Source organism: Amborella trichopoda, chromosome 1 (genome assembly GCF_054954075.1).
Source record: "Amborella trichopoda isolate Santa Cruz 75 chromosome 1, AtrichopodaSantaCruz75HAP2 v2.0, whole genome shotgun sequence".
In the NCBI taxonomy this organism is placed as follows: Eukaryota; Viridiplantae; Streptophyta; class Magnoliopsida; order Amborellales; family Amborellaceae; genus Amborella; species Amborella trichopoda.
Genome location: NC_142336.1, coordinates 38,464,700 through 38,481,638, shown reverse-complemented (window position 1 = coordinate 38,481,638; position 16,939 = coordinate 38,464,700). Strand labels below are relative to the sequence as shown.

The 16,939-nt window shown below is 38.7% G+C and overlaps 1 protein-coding gene across 13 annotated transcripts in view; it reads right to left on the bottom strand.

Moving 5' to 3' along the window:
- ABCA1 (ATP-binding cassette A1) overlaps positions 1-16,939 on the bottom strand; it is a 169,728-nt gene that overhangs the window by 124,608 nt on the left and 28,181 nt on the right. For 12 of the 13 annotated variants that reach the window (XR_016053861.1, XR_016053870.1, XR_016053869.1 and 9 more), the window contains 4 exons: positions 6,210-6,426; positions 4,574-4,866; positions 4,111-4,171; positions 3,905-3,991 (listed from right to left, as the gene is read on the bottom strand). Coding sequence is in view for 4 of the 13 variants with exons in the window: in XM_020671012.2 (XP_020526671.2) it covers positions 3,905-3,991; positions 4,111-4,171; positions 4,574-4,866; positions 6,210-6,426 (658 nt within the window). In the remaining 9 variants the exon portion in view is untranslated. Of the gene's footprint in view, positions 1-3,904; positions 3,992-4,110; positions 4,172-4,573; positions 4,867-6,209; positions 6,427-16,939 lie in introns of those variants that run through there. The other variant, XM_088864488.1, reaches the window with a different exon arrangement.

Sequence of the window (16,939 nt, the reverse complement as noted above, 5' to 3'; positions counted from 1 at the left end):
CTCGTGCAGAGGCTCTCGCAGATCTTCTCACGCAGCCTCTCGCGTAGCCTCTCGCGCAGCCTCTCGCGCAACCTCTCGCGCAGCCTCTTGCTGTGTACGAAATCCTTGGGGGTAACTTGAGGCAAGGTACGTGTTGTTTCATATTTCGTGCTCTTGTTGCTTCCATTGCTTTCTTATGTAATTTTCAATTTTACATGATGAATGTCGTTTTCTTTTAATGGAATGCAAGTGAGAGGTCTTGCCTATTTCATCAAGTCAAATTGTATTTTGGACACTTGTAAGTGATCCGAATGGCAATACGTATAAAAGAGTAAAACAAATTTTAACCGGTATTGACTTGCCCTGTCACCTAGTTCACCTTTTAATTTTGTCTATCTTGTGATTCAAGTCAAGAGTATTGGTTTCCATACACTCACACTGAGGTCGCAATTCCATGTTTCCCTGGATGAATCGCAATACTTGGAAGATAAGAATCACAATTCCAAATTTCTCAAATCTTGTTCCAAATTTTTTTTTTAATCCTGATTCCTAGAAGTTGGGAATCTAGATTCCATCTCACAAGAATTTGTGATTCATAGGTGCACAAGACAGGGATTCAACATATACGAGACCTTGATCCCAACTTTTAGGAATAGCGAATCAATATTTCTTGAAAGCGAGATCCACAATGTCAAACCTCGGGTTCCACAGATGCATCGAACAACGATCCAACAACATGGGGTTGAAGTTCTAATAACACAGAATCAAGGTTCAAATGCAAAATTTGAGATTTATCAATTTATTAGCAAATTATGATAGTAATGTCTTTTCCAAATAAGTGTCAACCCTTATGATGGTAATGTCTTTTCCAAATAAGTGTCAACCCGAATCTTCAACTTTCATCTTGAGCCTGGTGGCATCAAAGATAAGTACTTAATCAGTTCATCACCCTCCTACAAAATTAGAATTGTTTCTTACTTCTGATAGATCACGATTTTGAAAGGTTTTTCAATGAAGTGTTGAAGCACATGGTTCTCTAGGAACTCGAGGTCCACACCACAGAAACTCATTTTCAAGTGAAGATGCATATCTTTCTTTCATTATCAAAAGATGCATGAAAAACACAGTTAACTTCATCAAAAAAAAAATGCATGAAAAACACAAACAACACATTGGTTTGGTTTCTCACTTTCAATAGACCTCGACATAGAAAGGCTTTTCTATAAAACTTCGAAGCGAACGTTTCTCTACAGGCTAGAGATCCACATCCCAAAGACTATTCTCTAGTTAAAAGATGTAAGTTCCTTATTTTGTCCTTCAATGAAGCATGAGAAACACATAAAACTTGGAGGAACACCATTCAAGTAGATACCTAAGGGAGCTCGACCTCGTTTTTATTAGTTGCGGAGAGCAATGTTAAAGGACACTCTATACACCGAAGGGAGGGCTATCAAAAACAACGATACGATTATGGAGTCCAGAATTCAAAACTCTCGATAATAATACTTAATATATGGAGTCCAGAATTCAAGCTTATAAATAATTTAAAACCTAAATTTTTCTCGCTTAAAAGTTCTCGTATGATCCCAAGTGCATTGATGCTTAATTTCTGAATGGCAGGGATCTCGATTCCAAATTTGATGGGACAACGATTCCAACAACATAGAAATCATGATTCCTATTTTATCGGTTGCGATTCTGGATAGCATTGATCAGAGTGGATTGATGTGCAACTCCAGAAAGAATATAAATAATATAAAACGTTTAATTTTTCTCGCTTAACTTCTGGCATGGTCCATAGTGGATTGATGCATGATTCCTAAAAGGTAGGGATCTTGATTCCAAATTGATGGGATACCAATTCAACAAGATAGGAAACATGATTCCTATTTTACTAGATCACGATTCTAATATGCATCAACGATTCTGACTATAGGAATCATCAACACCCACGATTCTGCGATTCCAATTCCTTTAATGATTCAGAATCACAAGGCATTCCAACAACTATGGTTTATGCACTGTTCTAGAATTCCTCACTAGGATGTCATTCAGAGAATTTTGAGTTATCTGAAGGGAGCTTCCAGTAGAGGTTTGATTTAGAAGCCAAATAATTATTTGACCATTGAGAGTTACTCTGATGCTAGTCCTGCAGGTTCTCCATTTGACAAGCTGTCTACCATAGGTTATGGTACATTTATTGGTGAAAACATGATAACATTAAAAAGAAAGAAACAAAAGGCCATGGTAAGATATAAAGTAATGGCACACACTACAAGAGAATTGATCTGGGTGAATACACTAATGACTGTGCAGGTTCTCCATCAGACAAGTAGTCTGCCATAGGTTATTGTACATCTATTGGTGTAAAATAAGGTAACATGGAGAAGAAAAAAACAAAAGGTCGTGGTAAGATATAAAGTAATGGCACACACTACGAGTGAAATACACTGATGCAAGAGATGGGGTTCATTACTTTTAAGCCTATGAAGATGTATTGTGATAATAAAGCGACAACCTATATAGCCAGCAATCCAATGTTTCATGAGAGAACTAAGCATATTGAGGTAGACTATCACTTATTCCGGAGAAGGTTACTAGCAAGAAGGCATCTGCTCCAAAATCTGTGAAATCTAGGATCAGCCAGCACTGGCAGACATCTTCACCAAAGCCCTTGGTTGTTATTCTGTAACAAAAAATAATGTTCCAAGCTAGGCATGGGCTGCATTTATGCTCCATCATGAGGAGAGTTGTTAAAAGTTCTTTTATTGGTATTTCTCTTTCATTTATGTTACTATGACCTAATATGTGCTATTTCCAATTTTTATGGTAGTATTGTCATTCTTCATATTCCATTAGTATAAAAAGAGATTTGAGAGGTGTGTGAGGTCTATTGAACTCATATCTCTCTCTCTCTCTCTCTCTCTCTCTCTCGCTCTCTCTCTCTCTCTCTCTCTCGCTCTCTCTCTCTCTCTCTCTCTCTCTCTCTCTCTCTCTCTCGCCACTTACCAAAAGTTTTGGTGGATTTTAGAGTGCGCTCTATATGAGAAATGTGCAATATCCACTACGTGAAGCACCTCCCTGTAGGTATGTCAAATACTCAACCTGACAAATGCAATATAGTGGGCCTATAATAGATACATCTATGAGAACAGTTATTAAACTATAAAATGATAAACTCTCAAAGGAACCACAAATCATACAAAGTATTATTTATGTTTTTTATTGTTAACTAAGTTTCATTACACTTCAAACAGAGCTATTTTAAAATTACAACTAGGTAATCCACAACCCAATCTGCTAAACAGGTAAAAATTATTTTTTATATAGTAGTTATATTATTTAATAGTTCACATTATAACACCCCCCAAGTGCAACATCATTCTTTTTTCGAACCCCCACAAACTTTGTTTTTCGTTACTAGAAAAACACCCGAAAACAAATGAAGACAACTTAGGAGAATCATAAAGCTCAAATTAATGGAAAAGATTGCTATAACCATTAAGATAATCAAACGTATTTGTCATGGTATTCAAAGCATAGCTACCAAGACCAGACCGGACAAGCAGTCCAACTGGTCAAATTGTCAACCAATGCCTTGGCCAGTCTAGTTTGGAATAAGGTTTGGTAAAAAACCAAACAAATTGGTGTTTGACCAATTTTGGCCGATTCAGCTAACGGGTTTTGACTACTTTAACCATCCAAACAGAGTGGGTGTTTTTTTTCTAATATTGTAGCTATTATTGATGTTTGTCCCAACATTTTTAAAATCCGATCAAACTGGTTCGATCGGTGGTCGGACCGGTTTTAATAGACCACACCCCTTTACATTCGGTGTCCAATCCAATCCTAGTAACACTGATCCAAAGCATAATAAGGAAAAACTAATACAGACCACATAAAGGCAGACTATGCCATGCAATACCTGTATAGTGTATGTTATGAACCATGAGAGATAGAATATCTCATCTTTAAGACCCATCATGTACAGGCCTTCCTTAATCCTGTGCTCCTAGAGAAAAGAAATAACCAAATAAAGTGAAATTTCAAAAAGAAGCTAAATGTTAGTCAAACAAAAGAAATAGCAAACTTAAAACTATTTAAAAGGCAGTGCTATGCACATTATCGAACCTTCTCAAAAACGGAGTAGCTGATTAACCGAGATATTGGATACAAAAAGCCCAAAAGGTACCTACATTCCCCAAATTTCGATTAATTGTCACCACTTTCACAAATAAAAATTCACCAATAATAACACATGAAAAAGGAATATTAGCCACAGTGGGACCAAAAGTTACGAGTGTATCCTCTACCAGATGCAACAAAAGATCTAAACATATTTTTTAGGGGAATACTCCAAGAAAACATGAAAGACTACTCTCTTTTAAAAACAGAAGTTTCTAGGAAAAAGGCATTAGAAAATATACATTTCATATCAAATTCTCTTCAAATTAACATAGCCTAACCATTTTCCTCGTCCTCCCAAAAAAACAACCAATAAAACACATGTAAAGGCTCTTCCTACACCAATTTCATCAAAATTATAACGCAAAACACCAAGTAAATAGACATGAAATATTAGGGAAGCACATACAACACCCCCATAACTTTCTTGATTATTGTTTGAAATTCATCATCAGTGTATTCGCGTGTTGGAAATGGAACAATCCTTGTTCTTGAAAGCTGAAAGGGTTTCCAGCGATGCTTCTCATCCTGGAAAACTCTATCCCCACTGATATCCGGATATTCCGTATCTTTGTCAGCAATCTTTGAAGTAGGAGGTTTTCCTGATAAGCTTAATCCTCCAATAATTGCACCATCATGGAAAAGATCAGCACTACTTCTTTGTGCAGAAGATATTATGAAAGAATCCACTACTTGTTGCAGCTGCAACAGCAAAATAACAAAGAGAAACTGAAACTAAGAACATAACGAAAAGCAAAAGACCAAACATTTCAAAACATATAGAACACCAACATAGTAAAATAGAGTTGGCAACCTCAAGTCCAGAAGTATACTATTTCATAGGTAAAAAAGATCTCAAGTTACCCAAATGAAATGCATGCAAATGAACAATGAGATGAAAAAACGATTCACGATGGATGTGAATATTCATGATGGATGCGTCTTGGGCAACTCAACGCATGCTTTATCAAAAACGAACACATTAGGCATGGTATAATTGTATTAACATGCATGGAACATAAGGCAAGAGGAAGATTCAAAAATCAATCATCAAGGACCAAATCAAGGCAGGCCTAGAGCCAATGTACAAACTATATCAGCCTTTACAACAGGTATAAATTAGGAAACTAATACAATAATATATCTAGAAAAGGTTCAATGGCAGGTATTAGACCATAACAGATATGGATCATTTACAACATATATAACAGGTGACACTTTTAGTTTCCTTAGTCATTCATGATTTTTCAAAAAATAATGGATTTATAACAGATGTAAGCCTATTAAATTAAAAATAACACATATAACAGTACTTTGAAAATATATACCACATTTTTCTTTTCAAATTTTGAAACCCAATGCACTGGCAAGTACAAAATTATATGACGGCAGATATATTTCAAAATAATCATGGCATTTGACCATATCACCTCGTTTTAACCTAATACCCATGATAGTTAGTTGGTTACACATTGTGATGGGCATGGCATGGGTCCAATTTGTTTGCTTATATGCCCACAATTATGACGGTTTTATGAACAGTAGCAAGAGGAAAGAAATTTCAAAGTTAAACATATCGCTTTTTTATATACAGCACAAATGCATATATGCAGAGATGAAAAGAGCTGTATATCCCTATTTGGAAGTTAATCATATTACTTTTTACATAAATCACATATGCATATATACATCAGTACAAAGATACCCATATATCCCTAAGTACATAAAGAGGGACCAACAAAAACACTCATACCTGCACGCGCACAGCCATTATATCCATACACTTGTCATGTTGTACACTTGTAAACACATGCATATAATGTATGTAAGAATGTCAACTCCCAGCGAATACTATTTGATCTTAAAAGGAAAGCATGCATAAGCAAGATAGAAGACATCTGGAAAGCCCATGTTGCAACCCGCGATTACACACAAGGGCATATACATACAATAGAACACATATAAAATTAGACATAATAGAACACGTTTACATGTGTCAAACTATGTGTGTAAGATAGAGAGAGAGAGAGAAAAGAGAGACATACAGTCAAAAACCCACTGAAGCCATACTGAAGGGTGGGCACTGTGTCAACACCCAATTGCAAGTCATAGAGATAAGGCCCATTGGTATCCATAATAGATTTGACATCAGGAAATCCAGAGAAAGCCCATGTGTGGTTCAGTCGTATACTGTAGTCGAATACCAATGGCCCAAGTTCATGAAATATTATTGCCGCTTTGATCATGGGGTATGAGCAATTCCTGGACCAAGAACAAATGCAACTTTCAGAATGTAAAATCCAAAAGAAGCTAACATTTAGCCTTTCATATGATGCACATATGATAGTCACCTCATAAAAAGGAAGCAAGAATAACAATAAACCAGGTTGTCATAGTACAAATACCACATAAAATATAGGTGACGCTGGGAAGTAAACCCTAAATAGCATGGGGATAAATGACTTACACCATGGACATTCATGTTTACATGCTAAACAATAGTATTTTACATGGATGAGATATATGGTCAAGGGAGACGACTCGAGGAAAGCTTGAACCTATTCAGTGAAAGAAGTGGCTATGTGGAATTCAAGCGAATAAAATAAAATAAAAACTTCTTGTTTCTTTTATTAATGTACCTAGATTCCATGTACAGGTGCTACATAACAGACAAACCTCAACTCTCTCTATCTCTCAAAGCCTAAAGGGGGTGGCACGCCCCTCTCTAAACTTCTCTCTTCTTCTTTCTCTAAAGTTTAGGGTTTAGGAAAGAAACCTAACCCTAAAGGGTGGCACGCCCAAGCCACATAGCCTAGCTCTAGGTCTTGACCTTATGCTCATGTGTTGAGCCTTGGTCAAGTGATATCCCATGTTATGTCCTCTGGTAGTTTTGCCTAGGCTTCCCAAGTTGTGAGATGAGATCTTGAACCAAGATCCTGTGTGCCATTGGTGGAGGAGGCCCGGCATAGGGTGTACGAAGCCTTTGGGGATATTCTGAGGTAAACCTTTCAAGTGACAAAATTCCTTTTGGAAACACAGTACAATTTGAGGCTGTTTTGGGGCTGGCATCCACTCTGTAACCTTGAGAGAGATCCGAAGGGCCATTCTAAGTCATCCAATGTTGAAAAGCTAGGGTTTTGATGGCTTCCTCACCCCCTATTGGTGTTCCTCTCCCTATGGAGGGGAAACCTCCTGATCCTCGGGAGCTTCTTCCCTGTTTCTGCGATAGTAGTCTTGCTTATTATTATGGTGTTGCTGGTCCCCTAGAGGCTATGACCAAATCTGCTCGTATTACCTTTGTTTCTGATGGTGGTCATCATCTTGGTAATGATGGGGATGGATCTGGTTATGATCCACTCATTTATGGTCACAAAAATTTTGCAGGAGATCGATCTGGGTCTAAGAGATCTGCTCTTTTACATGTGGATAATATTGATAATCGAAGATCCTCTTTTATTGGTGGTGATCATCTTGAATCTGATCATGCTCTTTTGCAGGAGTCCCGTAAGGGTGGCATTTCCACCCTTGGTGGTTGGTTCGAAGCATACCATAGATGGCAACATAGGAAGTCAATCTATTGCTGGTTCTGGCAAAGGCAAGGAGGTGGATGTTACTCCTTGGAAAACAAATTTTGGTAGTAAGAACGACCTAGGATCTACTTCGGGTTCTCATGGTGAAGGTGTCGTAAGGGAGGAGTTTCCATCCTTGGTTTCAAAGAACAAGAATGGAAGCTTAGCTAACAGCTGTTGGGACTCGAGTAGGTCCTTAGACCTGCTATTTGGTGCCCATGATGTTCAACATGGAGTGTTTTACTTTGAGGAGATGGATACTTTATCTACTGAAATTATTCATGGTAAAACATTTGTCAAAATTAAAAAGAAGTTGATGGACTCATATCAGAGTGGGTGGGAAAACTGCTTATTGGGGTACTTCTTGGGCCGACGACCCGATTGGAATTATATGAAAGAGGTGTTGAAGAAAATGTGGAGGCTTGAGCGTAATGTTGAAGTATTCTCCGCTGATGGGGGCTTCTTGATTTTTCGATTCCGTTCTAGGAAGGAGATGGAGGTTGCCCATATGAGGGGGCCATGGTTTATCAACAAAAAATGTTTGGTGCTTTCAAGAATGGAATCCATCAGTTCAACCCTCTAGGCATACTCGCCAAGCTGTGCCAGTTTGGATCAAATTGCCAAGGTTGCCAATGATGTATTGGGAACCAGAAATTCTGTTTTGTATTGCCTCCAGTGTTGGAAAGCCCATCTTCATGGACAAACCGACAAAATTAAGATTAAGGGCTGAGCCAAGGGTGTGTGTTGCATTGGATCTAGATACGATATGCTCGACTGAAGTTTGGCTGGACATGTATGGGAAGGATTATAGGCAAGAGATAGTTTATAAGTTCATACCCTCGATCTGTTCTAAATGTCGGAGGGTGGGCCATAAGCCTGAATTATGTCAAGCAGATTTAAGTGCAAAGGCTCCCATCAAGGCTAGTGCAACAATTGCTCCTAATGGTGGTACTTCTATTAAGTTCCCCTCAGGGGAAGAGGATTGGAAGGTAGTCAAAGGGAGATCGCAGTTAGCATATAAAAGGAGGCTGAAGGAAAGCACTAATGGTTTTCTAACCATTCCCAATGTGCCAGAGGAGAATAATGTGTTGATTATCGACCACACTGTTGGTACTCACGCTACTGATAACGCAGTTGTTACACCTATAGTCATGCATTCCTTACTCCATGGCCATGACCCAAACGAATGTGAGCACAGACCACAGTCGTAATGATATCAACATGTGCAGTCATAGAATTGGCAGCATTGTTTACATCAGCCTGGTTGTCCATAGTCAACAACGAAGCTGCACGGTTCATAACTGCATTTTGTGGCAAGAGTGAGGATTCGCCATCCTCAACTGGTGACGAAACACTCCCAGTCACTGGCGGTGGATCCTCGACATCACCAGACACACCAATATTATCGACATTAGTCATAACTGTAACCCCATACTCCTGTTGCACATCAGAATCACCCATAGGAATACAGTGTCGACTGTATTTTGCTCATAGGAGCTAACTGCCTTCCCAATAAGAGACACGTCGTTATACTCTTGGACATTGGCTAGACTTTCAAAAGCATTAGAAATGATATCCTTCAAGAAGCAGGTTAACATCACTGCTGACATAGAGATAGATGAGGAGAAGTATGATGTTGAGGGCAGTTAGGATCCCTTGCTTATGGAAGATCTAAAAACCTGTGGTAATGGCAAGGGTGTGACTGAGTCACAGAGAAACAAGCTAGAGGATGGCATGGGGAATATTATTGGTGGTCACAATCCCAAGAAACAAGTCGACGTAAGTCATGGCAAATCTCTGGAAAAGGAAATTGATAAGGTGGAAGGTTCTAGTAAGTGAGTGCAAGATCATGCGAATGGTGAGAAGCTTCCTCAAGCTCGAACTAGATCGCAATTAAAAGCTTCTTTGGCAGCTACTGGTGACAAGAAGGGGCATTTTTTATCAGCTTTTGGTGATACAAAAGGATTAACTCTAGTAGCTAATGGTGATAATAAGGGGTTACCTTATAAGGCTCAACGTGCTCCAACAACTTCTGAAGGTAAGGTTTCCCTAACCAAATGACCAAACCTTTAATTTTATTTATGCCAATTGCAGCTTGGAATGTCAGGGGTCTTCAGAGCCGGGGCAGAATATCGGATATTGGGGTTTTAAAAGGACAACATAATCTTGGTCTTTTTTTCTTATTGGAAACTACGCTTCCTGTGGAGTTGAGCCGTATTTGGCCTAAAAAGTTGGGATTCTATAATAACTTTATTGCTAATGAGATCGAAGGTAGATCCAGAATTTTAGTCCTATGGAATCCTTTAATTTACTCAATCAAAATGATTGATGTAAATGATCAAATGATAACTGTGGAGGCTACTCATATTTGTAATGGAAACATCTCAGTTGTTTCAGGAGTTTATGCATCTAATTATGTGTCCCGAAGGGCTATGCTTTGGGACCATATGAGGGCTTTAGGAGCAACTATTATTCTTCCCGGGCTGGTATTAAGAGATTTTAATACTCTATTGGATTCCTCAGAAAAAGTGGGGGGTAGCAATTCTTTACCACCAGATTCAGATGACTTTCCTCAAGTAATGTCGAATTGTGCTCTTGCTGATCTTGGTGTAGTCAGAGGGTCGTTCTCTTGGTCTAATCACAAGTTGAGCAGAAGATGCATTAGAAGAAGGTTGGACCGGGCATTAGCAACTACTGATTGGGTTTTGTCCTTCCCAGAATCCAAAACCCAGTTACTCCCTAAAGGCACCTAAGATCATTGTCCATCTATTTCTTATTTGGGTCTGGTTGGGCCTAACCTTTTAAGTATTTCTCTATGTGGGAGCAGCAACACGGATTTTTAGATGTTATCTTTAATTCCTGGCAAGGCCAAGTAGGGGGGACACTCATGTATCACTTTGTCGCTAAACTTAAGAGGCTTACGGCTGACCTTCGGTTATGGAACAAGGATGTGTTTGGCTATGTTGGAGAATCCATTGCAATAGTTCGACATCAACTATCATCTTTGCATGATAGCTTACACATGGATCCTTCCAATGAGACATTCATGTCTGAGGAAAAAGAGTGTACTCAAAAATTGGAAACTCTTCTGGGACATGAAGAAAGATTCTGGAGGCAAAAAACACGTCAAAACTGGTTAAAAGAGGGGGACTCCAATACCAAATATTTCTCTATGTGGGAGCAGCAACACGGACTTTTAGATGTTATCTTTAATTCCTGGCAAGGCCAAGTAGGGGGGACACTCATGTATCACTTTGTCGCTAAACTTAAGAGGCTTACGGCTGACCTTCGGTTATGGAACAAGGATGTGTTTCGCTATGTTGGAGAATCCATTGCAATAGTTCGACATCAACTATCATCTTTGCATGATAGCTTACACATGGATCCTTCCAATGAGACATTCATGTCTGAGGAAAAAGAGTGTACTCAAAAATTGGAAACTCTTCTGGGACATGAAGAAAGATTCTGGAGGCAAAAAACACGTCAAAACTGGTTAAAAGAGGGGGACTCCAATACCAAATATTTCTCTATGTGGGAGCAGCAACACGGACTTTTAGATGTTATCTTTAATTCCTGGCAAGGCCAAGTAGGGGGGACACTCATGTATCACTTTGTCGCTAAACTTAAGAGGCTTACGGCTGACCTTCGGTTATGGAACAAGGATGTGTTTCGCTATGTTGGAGAATCCATTGCAATAGTTCGACATCAACTATCATCTTTGCATGATAGCTTACACATGGATCCTTCCAATGAGACATTCATGTCTGAGGAAAAAGAGTGTACTCAGAAATTGGAAACTCTTCTGGGACATGAAGAAAGATTCTGGAGGCAAAAAACACGTCAAAACTGGTTAAAAGAGGGGGACTCCAATACCAAATATTTTCATCTATCGGCTGTGGTAAGGAGGAATAATAGAATTATATCTTTGAAAGAACATCATGGGAATTTTTTGTCTACTGAGGCTGACAATGAAATCATATGATTGGCTATTTCAAAGACCTATTGGCTCAAGAGAGCAATATTGACCTGCACATGGTTGATCAATTCTTGCCGCCATTTCATCTCAATTCTTCTCAAAAGGACAAATTAGTGGACGCAGTAAATATAGAGGGATCAAAGAATGCATTTGGGATATGAAAAAAAAAAGTGCCCCAAGTCCTGATGGGTTTTCAGTGGAATTTTACAAGTTTGGATGGTAAGTCATTAAAAAGGATCTTTTTCTAGCCCTTAAATATTTCTTCACTAAAGGCAAGCTTCTCAAGCAAATCAATTCCACTTTTATATGTTTGATTCCTAAAGTGGATGCACCTAAGGTGGTGAAAGACTTTCGACCTATAGGGTTGTGTAATCAGATACGAGTTGTTCTTGATGATTTTATCGACCCTAGGCAGGCTGCATTTTTTAAAGGTAGGCTTATTACAGATAATATTCTTATGGCAAATGAACTTATGCCTCTTTGCCATAGGAATTCAGCTCGACCTAAAATGTGTCTACAAGTCGATTTGAGCAATGCCTATGATAAGGTTTCCTGGATTTTATTGTGGTTAGGATGCATGCTTTAGGTTTTCCTGAGTTATTTGTTTCTTGGGTTCGCTTATGTATTTCCACTTCTTCCTTCTCTATTTTGAGGAATGGCTCACCCAAGGGATATTTTAAAGGGTAGAGAGGCTTGACGCAAGGGGATCCTCTATCTCCTTATCTATTTTTGCTGGTCATGGATTTCTTTAGTAGGCAGCTTGATTGTGTTATGTTGCAAGGCATCGTTCCTAGGGTGTTTTCTTCAGGGTGTGACTATAGGGTCTCTCATCTTTTTTATGCTGATGACGTGCTTATTTTCTGTGAGGCATCCATTTCTTCTGACACTGCTATGCGTGAACTTATTTATAAGTTTGAAAGGAGTACTGGTCAGATTTTGAATTCATCTAAAAGCAAGGTTTTTTTCTTGAAGCTCCACGGGGAGGACGTGAGAGAATTCTGAGGGAGTTAAAGTTTGTTGAAGGTGTCCTCCCAGTCCACTATTTGGGCTTACCATTATTTCGTAGACATCTGAGGCACAATTATTGCCATAGTCTGGTGGGTAAGGTGTTCGGTTCGGTAAGATTGGGTCATGGCAACCTTTATGCCTCTCATATGCAGGTCGACTTCAGTTGCTTAAGTCTGTACTCAGAGCATCAGCGGTTTTCTGGTTATCTTTCATTCTTCCAAAGAAAACATGTAAGATGATAGAGAGATTACAGAGGAACTTCTTATGGGCCAGTGAAGCAGAGAAAAAGGTGTTTATCTTATAAAATGGAAAACAGTGTCTCACTCAAGTTGAAGGACATATATATATATATATATGGGGTAAAGAGAATGGCGGATTTCAACATCGCAGGAATGATGAAGTTAACATAGAGGATTTGAAAATCCACCCTCGTTGTTGGCACGATTCTTAAAACTTCAATATTTTAGAAATTCCTCTATATGAGAGGCTGAAGAAAGAAGAAGATGTTCTCATGCACGGAAGAGGATTTTACTTGGCTTATTTCACTTGAAAGGCAATGTACAGTAGAATATTGGTAATGGTCAGATGGTGGATTTCTGGGTGGATCCATGGTTAGCAGGTCAGTCACCTTAAGATTTGCATGATAATGACATTCAGGAGGATCTGGGGGCTACTGCAAGGAGGAGGGTTTCAGACTTTATCAGAGGTTCACCTCAGTCTTGGGTTCTGCCACATCCCACATCTGATTTTTTGAGAAATATATGGAGGGAGGTTGAGAATTATACTCTTCCTCTACAGCCTAGAAAGGATTCACTGGTCTGGCCTATTTTCTATTAAAGGGGCATGGGATTTTATTAGGTATCAAGGTTCATCACAACCTATTTTTCGTGCACTTTGGTCCTCTAAATGCCACTCAAGGGCGAAATGGTTCTCATGGTTGTCCTTGCATAATCGATTGCCCACCTCATTTTTATTGCAACAACGGGGTATGCAACTAGATTCTTTATGTCCCTTTTGTAGCAACCATGATGACAGCCTTGTCCATCAATTATTCCAATGTGCTTTTGCACAGGGTGTATGGAGATCATTAGCTTGGAAATGTGGAAAACGGTTTATCCTTGGTACTTCTGTCCCAGATTTACTTAGGTGGTGGTTACGTTTTAGGTTTAAATCACATGTACTTCGTAATATTTGGTCTTCCATCTTTTTTACTGCTATTTGGTTTCTATGGGAAGAGAGCAACAGAAGCCTCTTTGAGTCAAGACCCAGCAGGAGAGAGCTTATTGTGAAACAGATTATCTTACATATTCAAGCACTAGCAGAAGTTAAAAAGTGGTCTTTCCATTTATCAGAAAAGGCCATAATTGGTAATCTTCAAATAACTTGGCGTCAGCAAAGGTCAGAATCCCTTATTCCGGTGGCGTGGTCTCAAAATTACAAGCTCAATATTGATGGTGCTTCTTTGAGAAATCTAGGTTTAGCAGGTAGTGGTGGAGTCATCAGGAACATAGAGGGCAGTTTATTGCTACTTTTGCAAAGCATTTTGGTTTTGCTTCCAATAACCATGCAGAATTTTGGCACTTGAGGAAAGAATTCAATCAGTTAATCAAAGGAATTGCTTTCCAATACAGATAGAAAGTGATTCGATCGTGCTTGTGAATGTCATTCAGAATCGATGCAGGGCTCCATGGCCGCTAAAGACGATTACATATAATTGCCGCACCAGACTTTCTTCTCATCGATGGTCTATTACACATGTTTTCCGGGAGGCAAACATGATTCCTAATACCCTCGCTAAGAGGAAAACTGCTGACCCCGATGCTACTGTGTGGCGCCATAGACCACCAAATTTTATTTCCTCTCTTGTATTACATAATCTGGCACAATTGCCTTACTATAAGGTTGTATATTAATTGTTTTTTTATTAATGGAAAAACGGGAATGGGGCCTTCTCCCCCACTTACTTACCCAAAAAAAAAAAGTGCCACATAACATTGTTGTATACAAGAAATAAAACCCTAAATACAGCCTAGGATCTTTGCTTTTACTGCCCCATAGAAAAGACATAATCTACGATTAAACAAACTTTAACATTAAATTTTAGTACAAATAATGTCCTTGAAAATTCAAAATAAACAAGCAAAGAATGACTGAAAATAAAATCAAACAAGCAAAAAGACTTACTTGAATGGGTGTCATTAAATTCACCTTTATCAACAACTTTCCCATCACTACTCTCCACATTTCCTATGTTATCCAAAACCCTAATTTTTGGAGGTGCTTATAATCACCATTAATTTTCCAAAACTTTGATCGTTATCACAAATTTGAATACTCTGAATGAGGCATGCCACTCCTCTCTCTCTCTTTCTCATTTCAAAATTTGAAATCCCATGAAGTAAAACCATCTCTCATTTGGACTACTTCACACACTTGGTTGTCATAAGATCTCATATTTCACACGTCATAAATCCTTACACAATGCCAATAGAAAATTAACATAGAAAGAAATCATTTTCTATTCTCAAAATCCATTGGTTGGAATTTCTCATTTCAAAATAAAGTTTAGAAAACTAATTTCTCATTCTCCCACATGTGCAAATACACACATATGCCACAAAAACCCTAATGGCATTATCACTCATAATCACAATATGTGCTCTTTTCAAACAAGGGCCGACACCCCACGTAGGAGTGACGTGGCACCAATGCGGGGCCAAAATGTGGCGTAGTGACACATTGTGTGCTGTGCTCCACATGGGTGGGATGTCCTTAGGTGGAATTATGTGATAACAATTTTACAAAGCCATTTTTACACAATAAAAATTCCGAAAAATTCTCAAAAATCACCATATAGTATCTTTAATCATTCTCCATAAAAAATACTCAATTTGGCATCCAAAAATACATATAAGGAAATTAAGATCCTTTAGGAGGTATAATTGGGTGTATGGTACTTCATTGGGCTAGCTTTGGAACCCTAGGCCATTTTCTCAAGTTAACCTAACAAACCCATGTCCCCACAATCTCAAGCAGGGCATATGCTTAGTCTATCAAAGCTAACCCAATAGGTGCCCAGTTTTTTGAGGTTCAGTGGATTACAGTTATAACTCCAAGGACATGAACACTTGTGGATAAGGGATTCCTCTCTCTTGCATATGTGCATAGCTCTAAATAAGTGGATCAACTTATCAAAGCGGCTTCCCACTTGCGACTGTCCTATGCACATGGTGTGAGTAGACTCAATTATCAAGGATTTAGGTTCATGTACTCTCTAAGCCTAATCTCCTCACATAAGGCTGGTTCTTGAAGGTTTCTCTTATCACATCAGGTTCACAATCCTCTCTCATATGCCCTGGCTAAGTCACAAATGAAGCGTTCTCATACCGACCCTGACTAGAAGAGACCCTCAAACCTCTCAGTTTTAATTTAAGGCCCTCCACACATGCCTCATGACTCAAGGTACTAGACTCTCTCTGCATCCCAGTTCGCAAAGATATTGATAAGTCCAGCATTCTGGTTCACTCCACTGTGACCAAGAAATATCATGGCACAGTGGAGTCAAGGCCTTGAAAGGAAATAACACCAACAATTATGACCGTAACAACAGCGCACCCAACCTGTGAGCCCACACCACCAGCAACTTAAGAAATGCCTAGCACTTAAAGCAACTAATGCAAAGAATCAGGGAACATGAAAGTCAGTTGCCTAAAGAAACAATCAAGGTGCTTTTGATATGGACTACGAAAACTGAATGCTATCCAGATTAACGACTCACAAACTGTTTCAATGAACTCAATTTAGACTATTAATTCACCAACAACCATATAATCTACATGACAAACTATTTATTGTAACGTATACAATAGCATGCTCCCACAAATGCTTCTTCGCACAGATCCTCTATTCAATTGATGACAGTGGAAAAGTTGGCTCTAAAGCTTCAAATCATATGATTAGAAATCTTAACTTTCTAGCACAACATACAACTTTTCGCGTATTTAAGATTTATATATTCCTCCTTTCCTATTAGCTATATCAAATAGGTACAACAAATATGTTTGCTCAAGTTCCTTAACAACCTTCAATACCTATTACATTTCTTACTTGTCCATGACTCGTTGTCTCAATTAGATACTTTAATTAAGCAGCACAGCTCAGTGCCATAAAATTGGAAGCCTTTCCATATGCAAACCAGGGAAGCCAAATTGGAATTGGTTTA